The 16604-nt window shown below is 45.1% G+C and overlaps 1 protein-coding gene across 1 annotated transcript in view; it reads left to right on the top strand.

Moving 5' to 3' along the window:
• The window catches only part of DENND1A (DENN domain containing 1A), a 494905-nt gene that overhangs the window by 307481 nt on the left and 170820 nt on the right, over window positions 1-16604 (top strand). Inside the window, exon 12 of the mRNA XM_080819425.1 lies at window positions 8172-8273. Within this exon, the coding sequence (XP_080675551.1) occupies window positions 8172-8273 (102 nt within the window). The remainder of the gene's footprint in view (window positions 1-8171; window positions 8274-16604) is intronic.

Here is a 16604-nt window from a genome sequence, read left to right as displayed (position 1 = left end):
TGATCTTCACTGGAGAGGCAGCAGGACAGACTGAAGAAATACCATGTGCCCTGGAGGTGTCTACCTTTGCAGACAGATTTTCTGACCATGAAATACATTCTAGAGTGAATCCTTTTTGTCAGAATAATTACCCTTATGATGTTTTTCAGAATAATCAATACTCAGTGTTTATTGTGTAGCAAACACTGTCCTAAGTTCCTCTACATATTTTAACTCATGCAGTGACCATGATGATCCAGTGACGTCCGTGCCATTTACTGTTTGTTTACAATACTACTATTGAAGTGTAAGATTTCTAGGGCAAAGCGCACTCATCGTGCGTGCACAACAAGGTCAGTCAGCCATGTGACCACCACCAGAGTGAGAAACAAAATACTAATAATCCCCCAGAAGCCCCTCTGGTGTCCTCTTGTAGTCATTTGCCCTCTTACCTAAGGATAACCATTATTATCCCCAGGGATCAGTACTATTTTAATTTCTCCGAGCAGGTGAGGAAACTGCTGCACAAGGCAGCACATTCATAACTGGCACAGTTGGGAATTCAGACTTGGGCAGTCTGGCTCCAGAGAATGTGCTCCCATCCCTGGGACATAGCTAGGAAAAGAACACTAGGTTGGTGCTGGTTTCAGTTTTAATAGCACAAAATCATCATAGTGGATGGAGTCTTAGCAGCTTCTGCCTTTGGTCTGAAAACCAATTTAAAGTCTTGGAACTGTAATCCATGTTAGTGGCCTAACTTTCAAATTGCAAGGATAGAAACTCTATTTCTGTACCCCCCCCCCAGTTTATTGTTCACTTACTGCAGTCGGGTACTGTGTTAAATTTTTCCTGCACATTCTATCACTTAACCCTCACAACACAGCTGTGCACTAAGTAGTAATATCCCCGTTTTATTTTATTTTATTTTTTATTTTTTTATTTGTTTTAAAAGATTGTATTTATTTATTTGACAGAGAGAGACACAGAGAGAGAGGGAACACAGGCAGTGGGAGTGGGAGAGGGAGAAGCAGGCTTCCTGCAAAGCAGGGAGCCCTATGCAGGGCTTGATCCCAGGATACTGGGATCATGACCTGAGCTGAAGGCAGCCACTTAAGGACTGAGCCACCCAGGTGCCCCAATATCCCCATTTTATAGATAAGAAAACTGAGGCTCAGAAGTAAAGAGATTGCTGGAGGTTACACAGTCACAGAGGCAAGGCTTGAATCTGGCTGTCTCATTCCAGAGCTCACAGTTTTAACCCCTATGTTAACTCCTATCTTACTTTCTGTGTCAACCGTGAATTAATTCTGCACTAATTAATCATGATAATTTCACATGATTATTATCACTGCCATCATCATTCTTATTCCCATTGCACTTCCTTGAGCAAACTCCATTTTGCTTACTTTGGGCTTCCATTGTCCATTTGGGCTTTACGTTGACATCTGCTTCTAAGCCTGCCTCCCAGCAGAGTGGATCCAGCCACAATATCCCATTCATTCTCTAGTTAATAAGCATTTGCCCTGTGTCAGGCACCGCGCTGGGCACTGGAAGAGGAGAGACAAACATGCCCCGTCTCTGCCCTGATGACAGTCCTTCTGGAAGGACAAGAGAAAAGATGTACGGCCTGCTGGCTCATTGACTCCGTGCATGTTGCCTCACTGACCCCCATCCTAAATAGGGGCCCAGCGCTCAGCTGAGGAAGCTGATCTGTTCCTCAAGGTCTAGGACCAGCTTTCCTCCACATCTAGCTCCCAGCTTCCTCAGCCAGGGGAGCATCACATGCTTCTGACTGCTCCTTGAATCCCCGAGATCACACTGCCAGTACAGACCCTTCCTCTTCATCTTATGGACTGGTTCTGAGTTCTACATTTTGTCACTAGCTGCCCAGTCCCCTCCCTAGACAGGCGGGATCACTCCCATCTGTGGGGGAGGAGGGGTATTGGTATGGTTGGAACTAGTGTCCCTATTTTAAATATTAGGGGAGGAAACACATTGTTTTCATATGACCAGTTTTAGAAAGTAAGGCTCAATAAAGTCTTGGTTTACAGGGGAAACACCAAAGGTAGAGTGATTCTCAGACTACACTTTTGTGTAGAGAGGTATATCAGTGTCTCTAGGGGTGTTGGATTTTTATGTTTATCCTAAGAAGGCATGAGCAGAAATACAAAGTTTAAAAAAAAAATCCTGGGCTAGATAAAAGAAAGGAAAGAAGCAGGGAGCCAAACTCAGTTGCAAATCGAATGTACCAGGGACTAATTACCTTGTGGTGTAACATTCATTCACCATTCATGCGTTGTTAATTTTTTACCATCTACTGTGATTGTATTCCATGTTCTAGACATAGTATTAATATGTTTATCAACTTCATTGGGATACAATTTATGGACAAACCATCCATTTGAAGCATAGAATTTAGTGAATTGTGATAGCTTCATACATTCATGAAACCACTGCCACCACAATAGAATATTCCCACCACCCTCAAAGGACTGTTCTTTTTAATTTAACAAAATAAAATTCCCTTATCTTGAGCTTCTCCTGTACCAGGCACCACTGCACTACTTTAGAAATGTTAACCCATTTAGTCCTCATCACAAGGCTGTGAAGGAGGCACTGTTGTCATCCCCAGTGTACAGAGGACAACACTGGGGCACAGAGAAATGGAATGAAATGCCCGAGCTGGCCCAGTTGGTGAGTGTTAGAACTCACAGACTGGCTTCCTGATCCTGTGCCCTTCACCTCTCTGCTCTGCTGCCCCCCATTCATTCATTCATTTCATTCAGGAATTGCCTACTGTGAGCCAGGTGTTGGGGTAGGAACTGATAGTGCAGAGATAAGTCTTCTTACCCCCAAGAAGCCCGAAGACTAGGAGAGGAATCAAATACCTCTGTAAATAACTCGTTGGCATGTTGTTGTTGTCGTGGGACTGACCTCAGGGGAGCACAAGGAAAGGCAAACTTACTGCTAACTGAGTCCCTCTGAAGTGAGGCTGGCCAGGCTCCACCGAGTTCTCAGAAACTATTGAAGGAAAGGGGACCGATGGACAGGAGAGCCACTGTTTGTTGAACGGCTGTTCGGGTGTCCGGAGAATCAGGCTAACTCCTTTACATACACTTGCTTATCTAACCCTCACAGCAATTCTGTGAGGGGGAACTGTCTTGATCCCCATTTCATAGATGAAAACCTGAATTGCCTTAAGGTAGCCCTCAAGGTAGAGGTGCGATCCTTAAGGGAAGCCCGTATTAGAGCCTGTAACCTCTCAGCTGCCCTGACCACCTCCCGTACGATGATGTTTCCCTCCCTGTCCTGAAAGGCTGGGGTCAGGCTAAGTCTGTCTGTGACAAAGCATAAAGAGAAAGACATTTTTGATTAACAATATTTATGGGAAGATGCCATTTTTGTGTGTTTCTCTGTGCAAGAAATGCCATTTGGAAAGTCGGTGTGCATGTCAGTATTTTTTTTTTTTTCATTCTGAGAAAAAGCCTATAGAGTCTGGTGGGGGGAGGGTTTGCAGCTGGCAGGAGCTTTGGCATATGTTGTAACTAAAAAGAGAGGGAATGTGTTGGTGGGACAAGCTACCGGAGAGCTGTCTCGGTGTGCTGCGGTACTAGTAAGTGTTTTAATTGGGTAGGGTTTTTGGAGGACTATTTTGACATCTGCTCGTGTCTTTGCTGATTTTTCTTCACTTAGAGTAGGAAACACAAGCTGTGGATAAAATGACTTTAAAATAATTGGAAGTAAAGATATCTCCCTCAAAGTCGAATTTGAGAGGGACACTTTTTAAGAAGTGGAAAGTAAATTCCACTTCTAGGAATCCATCCTGAAGCACAAGGCTTTATGCCTACAAATTTTGTGATAATATTATATATAAAAATTTCTGAAAAACTGGAAATAATAGCCAATGGGAGGGGCTTGGTTGAGTTTGTTTCCATGAAATGGAACATTTTGTGGCAATTAGCAATGGTCTTCACAAAGTTTTTAATGAAATAGAGCATTCATATATTGTAATAAATGAGAAAATCAGAAAGAAACAAGAATTATTTTAACTATATTTTTAAAAGTAGGGATTGGGGTGAATGGTTATAAAAGGAGACGTCAGAACATTGTCTACAAATGGAGAGATGAAAGCAAGTATAATTTCCTTCTTTTCTTCTCGTCCATCCCCTTTTTTTATTTTTAAGATTTTATTTATTTATTTGACCGACAGAGATCACAAGTAGGCAGAGAGGCAGGCAGAGAGAGAGAGGGGGAAGCAGGCTCCCCGCTGAGCAGAGAGCCCGACGCAGGGCTCCATCCCAGGACCCCGAGATCACGACCTGAGCCGAAGGCAGAGACTTAACCCACTGTGCCACCCAGGCGCCCCATCCCTTCTTTTATTTTTAACAGGCATATGTGATTTTTATGATACAAAAGGCAAGTGCTTATTTTGTGTCAGAGAAAGCTGGCCCGAGAGTGTTCCTCTAGCTTCACGCCCTACAGGTACTTGTTCTGAGTCTGAGCAATTGGATTTGGGATGTCTTCAGAGATAGTTAGCTTTGAGTCAAGAGTGGGTCCAAAAGTCAGCTCTGCCGCTCACTAGCAATGTGATCTGGGGCATTTTCTCATCCCTACCACGGAGATGGTCCTGTCTCCCTTAGCGTGGCTGGGATTAAATGAGCTGGCATCCAGTCCTCGTCCAGCTTCCTCCTCCACCAGCACTTCCCACCGCCACCCCCGTAGTTTGGAGGTTTTTGTGGGGTTGGGTTTTTGTTGGGGCAGGGGGGCGGGAGGGAGGGGGAGTGGCGGTTGGCTTTCTTCATTGCTCCTGTTTCCTTGAGCCTTTCAGGGATAAGGCACCATCCGGCCAAGCTGGCCTCCGATTCCCTCCTTGGGAACACTGAGCTTCAGGAAGGCCCTTGAGTCTACGCCAGCCCCTTTGGAAGAGGCCTTGCTGCCGGGAGGGCGGCATTGTCCTGAAGAGGAAACTGTGCCGACCCAGCTCCTGCCTGGAGCCTGGTGCTTGGGCATCTTGGTTACTAAGGGGACCCTGGCCTGCTAAGTCAGAGAAAAGGGCCAGGTTTTTTCCTCTTCTTCAGCCTGCTGCCATTGTTGAAAAAGTAAACACTCCACACAGCTTAACCGGCAAGCCCTCCAGCCAGGAGTGGGAAGAAATCAAAAGCCTGTTCCAGCCCAGGCCATGGAGAGCCCACAAGGGCTGGTCTGTGCTGCTGGGGCCTTGCTGGGAACACAGAAACAACGCCCGATTCTGGTCCAGAATCAACATCCCTCTGGCTGAGCCTTTCAGCCTCAGAGGCTTCTCTCCAGTGGCCAAACCCCCTGCCCCCCTTCTGTTTGGGGCTGTTTAGAAGGTCAGATGAGGCAGAAGAGGCAACTCTGGGGTGCACTGGCCGTCCAGGCCTGGAGTCCCCTGCTGAGTTACAGAGTTCCTCGTACCCCCTTCTCTGGTTCCATTTCAGGTGTCTCAGCTTTTGAAGTGACAGCCCATGAGCTACTGAGAAGGGGCCGGTGGTTTTCTTTCCAGTTGTCTTACCAGTTTTATAGACAAAGTAGCCAAATAGTAGCCGCATAAACTGGGGCAAGCCCATTCCTATGGTGGGAATGGTGAAACTTTGTCTCCAGCTGGGTTGGCGAATCAGAAAGGATCTGTGTGAGCTCCACCAAGGGAGAGAAGTGAAAAAGATAGTTGTAGAGGCTGTTTGTGTGACTTCCTACCAGCACATTGTGAGGTGTTTAACCTCCTGAACTGAAAAATGAGACAGCAAAGGAGCTCTGGACTGTTTGCCATGAGCCTTAATGTTCTATCTGAAAAGTGGGGATTGTGCTTCGTGAAACACTAGTGACTTGTGTTATTCTCCAGGCTGTTGGCTGATAGCTCTTTACCCTGTAGACAAAGCAGTGGATTAATGTGAGTATCAGGGTTTGGAGGGTCGAATAAACTTGCAAGGAAGCAGTCTTGTCCCTTCTCTGCGGTTCTCAGCCCAGAGTGAGCACTCAGGAAATGCTGGTGTGTGGATTGAGAGGTTTGTGGGCTAGCCCCTGGTAGCTTGGAAAACTCAGTAGCAAAAGCAGTTTGAGGTTTCTAGGTGTGTTCAGTGGGAGGGACCCAGAATGCCACCCCCTGAGACCATTTTCAGCTGTGGGAGGCTTTTGTCCAGCTCAGCGCCCCCTTCCTGCTCGGTGGAATGTCAGAAAATTTACTGAAGTACCAGGTTCTGGTACTACAGTTCTGCTGTTGGAGAGAACAAGCATCGACCAGCGTTACTGAGCGCTAACTGAGTGCCATTTCCTTGGGTTCTGGTCGTCAGGAAGCAGTGAGCCAAACAGATGAGCCCCTGAAGGAGCCCGCACCCCAGTAGAGGAAGGCAGGCAGGCAGAGGGGTGCTGGGCGCAGTGACAAGGGGTCTCACCAAAGGTGTCTAATGACAAGGAGCGACAGTGTGGTGCCCCAGGAGCATGGCTGGGGAGGTGGCTCTCCCTGTCACCTCGGCCCCTTACCTCACCTCTCTGAGCCTCCTTTTTCTCCAGGGACATAAGGTGAAAGCAATAACGTATGCTTTGCAGAGTTCGGTAAGAGTTAAATGAGATAAAGTATAAAACAGCCGTGGGGCTTCTAGTTTATATTATATTATTATATATTCTATATTGTAATTGTCCATTTCTAGGATGTTAGCAGACTCTGGCTTAGCAGCCATCGGGATGGTCCAGCCCCAACACTAGGCAATACAGTGCTCTGGGATGAATTAGGAAAAGGCATCTCCCTCCTCCCACCGCCACCACCCCTGACCCAGGCATGCGACTTAGCACATTTCAGCCCCTGCTGGAGGGCTGGGCGTCCTCGGGCAGCGCACATCTTCACAGTGATCTGCAGTGCCTCAGAGGGCAGCTAATACATTGATACCTTATATAAGTAAGATGACCATATGTCCCACTGTATGTCTTTTGCCCTGGCATGATATGTTGTCTTTCACACCCACAAGCATTCCAGTTTTGGAATTGTAGCGTCTTTCTAATTAACTGAGGCCAACTGGGATAAAGACAACAGTTCTGAAGTTCTAGACTCTAAGAGAATGAGCTTTGATATTTGAGAGGAGAAGAGGGTTAAATGAGATTGGGAGTGGTCGGTGAACCGGAGAAAAGTGGAGGTGGATTCCGGTAGCGGGTGAATAGCGTGATTAGAAACATCATCTCAGGGGTGCCTGGGTGGCTCAGTGGGTTTAAGCAAGCCTCTGCCTTCGGCTCAGGTCATGGTCTCAGGGTGCTGGGATCGAGCCCCGCATCAGGCTCTCTGCTCAGCAGGGAGCCTGCTTCCCTTGCTCTCTCTGCCTGCCTCTATGCCTACTTGTGATCTCTCTCTGTCAAATAAATAAAATCTTAAAAAAAAAAAAAAAGGAAACGTCATCTCATACTTCTGTCGTCTATGGAGAGGTGCTCCCGGATGGTGGACTTTTTCTTTCCCTATCTTATTCTATCCCTTCCTCCCCATACCAAGGTGTACACCCAGTAAGCACGTCTCTCTTACCCTCTCTGTTCCTGTGCCCATGGAATTATGACTTACGGCCAGAGCCTCTGAGCCTTGACTCACTAACTGGGTTTCTATGGAAAATGGGATCCAACTAAAAGTGTGACCTTCCTTCTTAGTGGTTAAGGGAAATGTTAACGTGTTAACACCAGACTATACACTGTATTCCATACCCAAGAGTGACAAGGTCCAAAAGAGAGATGGGCAAGTAGCTTTTGGTAAATGAAAGGGGATGGGTTGAATGTGGGTGTTGTAAGGGCCGAGCTGTACATCAGAGTTCCTGGGGCCCAGAGCTTTAGACCGCAGCTTCTACTGCTTAAACAAAGAAAAGAAAAGAAAATACAAGAAAAAAAATAATGTTGGAGAGTAAAGATCTCTCTTCCTAGCTGTGTGACCTGAGCATGTTAACTTAGGCAGCTTCATCTCTGTGAAACCCTTTCCACTCCTGGGACTTGGGGATGACTGTAAAGCTTATAGAGTTTTTGTGACAGTTAAAAGGCCTCAGAAAATGTGAACCACCTAGCATTGGGCCTGCCACAATATGAGCCTTTGTCAAAGCCTTTGTCACTGTTCTTCCTTATGCCCTTTCCCCAGAGAGGGCCAGTGGAAGTATCTGTGTCCTCATGGTGCTTCAATGATTTTTTTCTCTTGGATTTTTTTTTATTTGCAGAAAGTCAGAAACATGGCCCTAGATGATGTCGTGATCCTCAACGTGGACACCAACACCCTGGAAACTCCTTTTGATGACCTTCAGAGCCTCCCAAATGATGTGGTGGGTAATGAACTCTTGAGGTCTGACTCCTGTGAGTTGGGGGAGGGGACGTGGATGTGACTTTAGAGAAGGGGAAGGAGGGGAGACCGCTGTGGTTGTTTCTGTCTCTGCTGTCTCTGCCACCTTTGTCTCACTGGGGAAAGCTGGACGGCAGTTCATTTTGTTAGTCTTGCTTCGCTGTCATAACTTGCATCTAGAGGGCTGATCCCCGGGTCTAGTCAGTTCCTCTTTCTGTGGGGGTCTGGGGTTCCTGCTGTCCCTCTCTAGCACATTGCCATGTCCCTTGGGTACCTTCCCTTGGGTACCCTGACTGTGAAGGGGGGCGGGCAGAGGGCTTTCCATGTGAGCGATATGGGGCACTTCCAAGTCTGCGTTTCTCTCCTGCACCATCATCAAGCAAGCGTTTTCCCATGTAGCAGGGTATCTGCTGACAGTGCTCTGAATGTGGGTCCACGTCCCATAAACCTTTGTTACCTTTGGTCTGGCCGGACAGCGAGCTCACTTTAGCAAAAGCAGCTGGCTGCCACATTTGCCACACTAACACCTGACCACACACCAGTCTTGGCACTGCTACTTGGGCTGCCTCACGGGCAGCTGTTTGAAATAGCCCCAGTCCCCCCCTTGTCCAGATGAATGAGGAGGATCGGGACTCCTTGGGAAATATGGTTTGGTGTTTCTGGTTTGACCTCTGCGGCTCTGTCTGCTGGAAGATCTATAAAGTTGTTCTGGCTTCCAGACTGGAAGGAGTAGATGTTCCGTGTGTGCTGACGTGGACTTGGGTTTGTGTTGCTGGGTTTGTGTCGTGGCAGGTGGAGCTCTATTATTGCCAGGAGTCCCGATGGCACTTGGGGGTTGGCTGTCTGGAAGAGATGGCTGTTTGTTGATGAGTGGGTTGCAACATGGTTTCAAACTCCTCCACTCTTAACTCAGTGTAAGATGGGGGAAAGTCATTTATGCTATGTAAAGATGTTCCATTTGTAGCCTAGTTAAGCAGTGGCTGCCATTAACTGACTTCCTCTGAGCGGAGCACTGTGCTGAGAGCTCATTATTGGCCTCTCATTTCCTCTTCCCACTGCTCTGAGAACGGTATTTTCCTTATTCCCACTTTACTCACAGAGCTGGAAAGAGGAGGAGCCAGGAGGCGAACCCAACTCCGCCTCTCCTGAGAGCCACCGGGCCCCTACTGCCTCTCCAGGGCCTGCGGCATCCAGGGATTACATTCAGTTAGCATCAGAGCCCAATGGAGGAGGTGTTCTCTGTCCTTTTCACAGAGGAAGAGAGCCTCAGAGAGTGCATGCCTGGCCATAGATCACACGGCTGGCTGGGCCAGAACTGAGATTCAACACCACCAAAGCCCACGTCGCCTCCTCCTTGTACACTGCTCCCCTTCTGCAGCAGAGAGATGGCAGAAGCAGGAGACGTGGAGGCAACAGACACTGTGAGGTTTGCTGTTCATGTCAGGACACAGTATGGGCTTGGGATCTTAGGGCCTCCTGACCATAGTTTGAGTTCTATTGGTCTAAAGAGTATGTCATTTCCACCCTGGCTCCATTTCGGTGGGGGAGCTTTACCTTTAAGCCATGGGTGCCAGAGGTATGGCCTTGCAGATCCTGAGTGACTATGGTAAGTGAGCCTAGGGATGGCCAGGAGACCTGGGGACAGCCCGGAATGAGTGACTGGTGCTTAAGAAACCATGCAGGAGGATGTCTGGTCCCATCTGCAGTGCTCTGACCCAGTGCTGGGCATTAAGCAGCAAAGATAAAGCAGATCTAGTCCTGTCTTTCAAAGGGGAAAAACAGATATGTAAATTACGTCTACATCATGGTATAGCATAATAGGGGCCATGGGGAAATAGGAACGAGGTCCAGAAGGTCCCAGGTGATGACAAAATTTGGGAGCCAGGTAATAGATAGAGCCTTCCTGAAGGTGGCACATTCCAAGATGCTTTGTTTGTTACTTTGTTTGTTTGTTTGTTTGTTTAGAGAGAGAGCATGCATCTAAACACATGCATGCGAGAGTGTATGCAAGTGGGTGGGGAGGAGTGGAGGAGAGGGAGAAAGAGAGTCTTAAGCAGCCTGCATGGCCAGCACGGAGCCTGATGTGGGGCTCAGTCTCACCTGAGATCCTGACCTGAGCCGAAATCAAGAGTCGGACACGGAACCGGCCAAGCCACCCAGGTGTCCCCAACTCAAGATGATCAGTGAAGTGGTCTCAGGGAACCAAAGGAATGTGAGCAAGTTATTTTCTGTCTCTGAGCTCAGTTTGCCACCTTGGAAGAAGGAGTACGAGCCCTGTAAGTTAGGATTGCTGTAGCAAAGAAATGAGAGGGTTATGTCCCTCAGGTGCTTGGGACAGTGCTCACACATTATCAGTGTTCAGTAAAAGGTATCTGCTTTTGTTTTTCATAAAACTATTGTTAGTAGTTACAGCCAGAGTTAGAGGACAGATAGTTCCTCAACGGTCCTCAGCCTACATAAAAAGAGCCTCTTTGTTTGCAGGTTGGTTTGTGGCAGAGTTGAGAATGTTCTACAATGATGTTGGCTCTAGACCCATTAAAGACTCCAGAGATACAGTAATGGAGAGGGAATGTGGTCTCTGAGGTACGTGTGTTCCAGTGGAATGCACAGACACGATTCTCGGGCTGTGGGAACTACCAAGTTCTTGAGAGGAAATCATGTCCTGCACATCTCTGTGTCCCCTGCGTTCAGCATGGGACCAGGTACCTTCAGGGTACCAGCATATCCATAAATGACCTCATAATTTCCCCTTTTGTCAGAGCGGCCTGTTCACGGCATCTGGCAGATTCTGCTTCTTAAACTGTTTGTCCAGTCCTCTTCTCCGTCTCTCCCCACACCACCTTATCCAGGCTCTTCTCTCCTGCACTATTTTCAGCCTCCAAACATGGTCTTCAGACTCCGGCCCTTCCTTCTCTTGGACCAGAGCGACCTTTCCAAAACTAAATCTAACTATGTTTCCCTCTTAAAACCACTCCGTCAATGAACATAATTAAAGAGCTAAAAAAACAAAAAACAAAAAAAAACTTCAAAAGACAAAATATCCTCCCCGAACTTCCCAGTGCCTATCGCTTAGAGGCAAATTCCTTTCGTTGGCTTTGAAATCAGACAGATGTGTGTTTCATTCCTGGCTTCTTCACTTACTAGCCATGTGATCTCGGTCAGAATTCCTTAAGCTCTCTGAGCCTTCATTTCCTCGTAGGCTGTTGTGGGAATCGAAGGTAATGTATATAATATATGTAAAACATATATCCTACGAGTATGATAGATGGTAGTTAGTGGTAATGATTTATGGACGCAGATGATGATGAGCCTGGCATTCAAAGTCCTCCTTCAGGTTCGGACCATCCTGGTGTTTTTCCATAGCTTCAGCTCTCTCTCCCCTTCTAGTTCCAAACCCTATATTGTAGGTATTTGGAACTGTTACTAGTTCTCCAGACCACACATGTTATTTTATAACTTCAACCTTTGCATACAGAGTTTCTTTTTTCCCAAATGTCCTATCCCACCTGTCAGTCTCGTACTCATTCTTCAAGACTTAATCTAAATGGGAGGATATAAAAACCTTCCCCAGGCACGTGGCTGGCTCAGTCGGTGGAGCATGTGACTCTTAATCTCAGAGTCGTGAGTTCAAGCCCCATGTTGGGTGTGGAGCCGACTTTAGAAATAAATACAAATATAAATATAAATATATATGTATATATATTAAAAACCTTCCCTGATCTCTCTAAGTAATTGGACTGCATCTTTCTCTATGTCTTCAGAGCTCCTTGTATTGATTGGGTAATTATACTTGTCACCCAGCAATATAATTTATTACACATTTCTGGCTTTTCCTTTTAAATGTCAGTTCTGTGAAGGCAGGAATTAAGTTTTATTCATCTCTGTTTCGCAGAGATGTAGCAGCCACTGAATAGATAGATGGAAGGGTGGAAGGGACATATGGATTGGGTTATTTTGGTAGATGAAATCTTGCAAAACATGGCACCCATGCTGGAAATTTTATTAAAAGAGGCCTTTGTTCTGCTTCTAGCCATGATGGAATAATTGAAACTGGCTTTATCCTCCCACCATTAACAACTAGAACTCTGGACAAATATAAAAACAACAGTTTTCACATGTTAGACAACAGGCACTGCAGGACTTTGATTCCGGAGAGAAAGGAGGCCGGTGAGGGGAGGCCTACCATCTCCCCTGGCTTTTTGCCTTGAGGCATTTCTGGACTGTGGTGCCATGACGGGGGGGTCCCCAGCAAAGCACAACGGTCTTGCTAGGTTGAAGGTTCAGAGATCTGAGTGAGAGGTGGCTTACTTTTGTGGGTCAGGGTACCAGACTGGAAGCCACTCATCGAAAAGAGCTCCAGAAATCGGAATCAGGGCCCCTTGGCTAATGTGCTGAAGACTGGCCGGCCCACATGTGGGATGGAGCTCATGCAGACCAGGCGACACTCAGATTCTGACCAGCCGAAGGAAGGAGATCTTGCTGGTGGCTCAGGGCAAATGGTAGAGAATGCAGGAGGCTATGCCTTGGTAGTACTCTAAGTTAGCGCTAGAGTAAAGATTCTTTTAGCCTTGCTCTAACAAAGCTTAAAAACAAGCTATGAGGAGCTTAAGAGAGGGCTTTAGGGATGCTGGCAATATGTTGTTGTTGTTTTTTAATCTGAGTACCAGTTCCTGGTATTGGGCAAGAATTCATCAAGCTGAACAGCAATGGTATGTGTATTTTATGTTTTTAAACTTCAATCAAAGTTTTAAGCAAAACTATTTCTTTAAAAAGAAAAGACCTGATAGGCAAGAAATTCAGCTTCCTGTCAAAATAAACTCCAACCCTCTTTAAAAGAAGACAAATAGGATGCCTGGATGGCTCAGTGGGTTAATAAGCCTCTGCCTTCGGCTCAGGTCATGATCTCGGGGTCCTGGGATCGAGCCCTGCATCAGGTACTCTGCTCAGCAGGGAGCCTGCTTCCCCCTCTCTCTCTGCCAGCCTCTCTGCCTACTTGTGATCTCTATCTCTCTCTCTCTGTGTCAAATAAATAAGTAAAATCTTAAAATAAATAAATACATACATACATACATACAAATAGAGGTGCCTGGCTGACTCAGTCACTGGGGCATGTGACTCTTAATCTCGGGGTTGTGATTTTGAGCCCCACATTGGGTGTAGAGATGACTTTAAAAAATTAAAAATCTTAAAGGAAAAAAAGACATTAAATCCACACGCAGCAAGGTAACATTCACGGTATCTGCCATTCTATTATAAAAGTATGAGAAATGAAACTGTAACCCATAACCAGGAGAAAAACTAGTTAATAGAAACAAGCTCAGAAATGACAGATGTGGTGGAATTAGCAGACAAAGACCCTAAGATAAAAAGATTATATATATGCTCATGAATTTAGAGGAGGACCTGAACTAAATGAGAAGAGAAACAGAAAATATAAAGACTGAAAAAGAACATGTAGAGGTGGAAAATATCATACCTGGAATGAATATTACACTAAGGTTTAAGTGGATATTAGACCCCACCACATAAAAGATCAGGGAACTTGAAAACATAGTAATGAAAATTAGCCAGTATGAAGCAGGGAAAGGGAAAGGACAGGAAAAGTTTAATGGAACCTCAGGGACCCATAGCACAATATCAAGAGGACTAAAACACATCATTAAAAAAAATTTTTTTTTTTCAGAGTATAGCTTTTTTTTTTTTTTGCTTTTGGTGAAAATTGTAAACTCAGAGTTCTAAGAAGCTCAACAAACCACAAGCACGGTAGATCCAAACAAAACCACAGAGAAGCCCAAAATGATAGTTACTTATAACCAGTGATAAATAGAAAGGCTTAAAATTAGCTGGAGAAAAAAAGACACATTATATAAAAGAAAGAAGTAATAACAGAAGACTTCTTACAAGAAAGGGACCTAAGCCAGGAGATAATGGAATGACATTTTAAAAGTAATGAAGGAGAGTTGGGGGCAGTCAGAGGGGGAGACAAACCATGAGAGACTGTGGACTCTGAGAAACAAACTGAGGGTTTTTGGAGGGGGGGGTGGGGGGTGGGTGAGCCTGGTGGTGGGTATTAAGGAGGGCACGTATTGCATGGAGCACTGGGTGTGATGCATAAACAATGAATCTTGGAACACTGAAAAAATAAAATTAAAAAAAATAAAATGAAGGAAGATTTTTGTCAACCTACAAGTCTATAGGATGAAAATATCCTTCAAGAATGAAGACAAAATTAAGACCTAGTCAGACAAAAAAAAGTGAGAGAAAATCATTGTCAGCAGACACCACAAGAATTGTTAAAGGAAGTTCTTCAGATAGAAGAAAAATGAAACCATAGAGAAATTTGAACAATAGGGAGGGAAGAGTGCCAGAAATTGTTAATATGTAAGCAAATATAACAGACTTCTTTTCTCATTTTTAGTTTCTATAAAAGGCAATTGACTAAAGTAAAAATAATACCGATGTATTGTGTGTTGTAACGTGGGTAGAAATATATTGTATGGCAACGGTAGCACAGAGGACAGGGTGGGGATGGAGAAAGATTCTTAAAGATTCTTAAATTCTATGTAAACTGATATAACATTATTTGAAGGTAGACTGTTAAGTTAAAGATGTATATTGTAACTCTTAGAGGACCCACCAAGGGGAAAAAAACATGTAGCTAGCTAATAAGCCAATATTAAGAATCCAAAACATTTGGGGGGAGGAGGAAGGATAAAGGAACCAAAAACAGATGCAACATATAGAAAAGTTAGCAAGATGGTAGATTTACCTCACTATGTTGATTATCACGTTAAACATATGTTGTCTAAATGCTCTAATTAAAGGAGAGTAATAAATTACATAAATAATCTGGATCCAATTGTATGCTATCTACAAGAATTTCATTTCAAAGAGTCAGATAGATGAAAAGTAAGAGGATGGAAAAGATATCGCAAACGCCAACAAAAAGGGAGTGGATGGGGGATGAGAAGCAAATCTTCCTCATAGAGGAATTCCGAATAATATCTGTAGATACTCCCCTCTCTAGGAGAAGGAGCTTAATCCCCCTCACCCCTCCCCCAGCAACACACTCACACACACACATACACACACACACTTGAGCGTGGGCTGGACTTGATGACTAGCTTCCAAGAAATGGAGTAGAGGAAGGGAAAATCTGTAACTCGAGTGGACAAATGTCAAATACTACTTTAAGCAATTAATACCACCGGTGATGTTGTGTGGATATCACATAACCTTGATACGATGGGGATACGTGACCTCTCTGGTATTCTTTCCAAAACCCCAGCCAGATAATGACAAAGACCTCAGTTAAACCCAAATTGAGGGACATTCTATAACATATTACCTGCTGAGTGTTTTTCAAAACTGTCAGGGTCCTGAGGTGCCTGGGTGGCTCAGTGGGTTAAGCCTCTGCCTTCGGCTCAGGTCATGATCCCAGGGTCCCGGGATCGAGCTCCACATCGGGCTCTCTGCTCAGCAGGGATCCTGCTTCCTCCTCTCTCTCTGCCTGCCTTTCTGCCTACTTGTGATCTCTGTCAAATAAATAAATAAAATCTTAAAAAAAAAACCAAAACTGTCAAGGTCCTTTTAAAAAACCTAAAGGAAAGACCGAGGCACTGTCACGTTCCAGAAGAGACTAAAGAGAAATGACAAACGGAACACGAGGTGGAATTCTGGATTGAAAACTAGGATAGGAAAAGGACATCAATGGAAAAATCGCTGAAATCACAATAACGTTTGGAGTTGAGTTGAGAATGTGCCAAGTGTTGGCTTCTTAGTTTCAACAAATGTACCGCGGAAATATAAGACCTATTAGGTGAAACCGGAACTGAGTGTGGAGTAGATGGGCACTCTCTGTAGTAGCTTTGCAACTTTTCTGGAAGTCTGAAAATACTCCAAAATAAATAGGATTTTTTTTTTTAAAGGAAAGGGAAAAGCAAATATGGGAATAATTATAAAGAACTTGATGCCTACAATTTTGATTAATTAGGTAAAATAAACATTCTTGGGAATATACAAATTACAGACTGTTAACACAATAAGAAAATAGAAAAATAGCACTATTTCTATTAAGTAGATTTGATTTTGTAATTAAAACTCCCACGGAGAAAATTCCAGTTCCAGATAGTTTCATTAATTCTATCATGCTCTTAAGAACAGATACATCTTGGAGCGCCTGTGTGGTTTAGTCGTTAAGCATTTGCCTTCGGCTCAGGTCATGATCCCAGGGTCCTGGGATCAAGCCCCTCATCGGGCTTCCTGCCCTGCTGGAGGCCTGCTTCTCCCTCTCCCACTTCCCCTGCTTGTTCCC

Source organism: Martes martes (assembly GCF_963455335.1).
Source record: "Martes martes genome assembly, chromosome: 12".
Taxonomy (NCBI): domain Eukaryota; kingdom Metazoa; phylum Chordata; class Mammalia; order Carnivora; family Mustelidae; genus Martes; species Martes martes.
The sequence above is the reverse complement of the archived record's forward strand: the minus strand, read 5'-3'. Positions and strand labels throughout refer to the sequence as shown.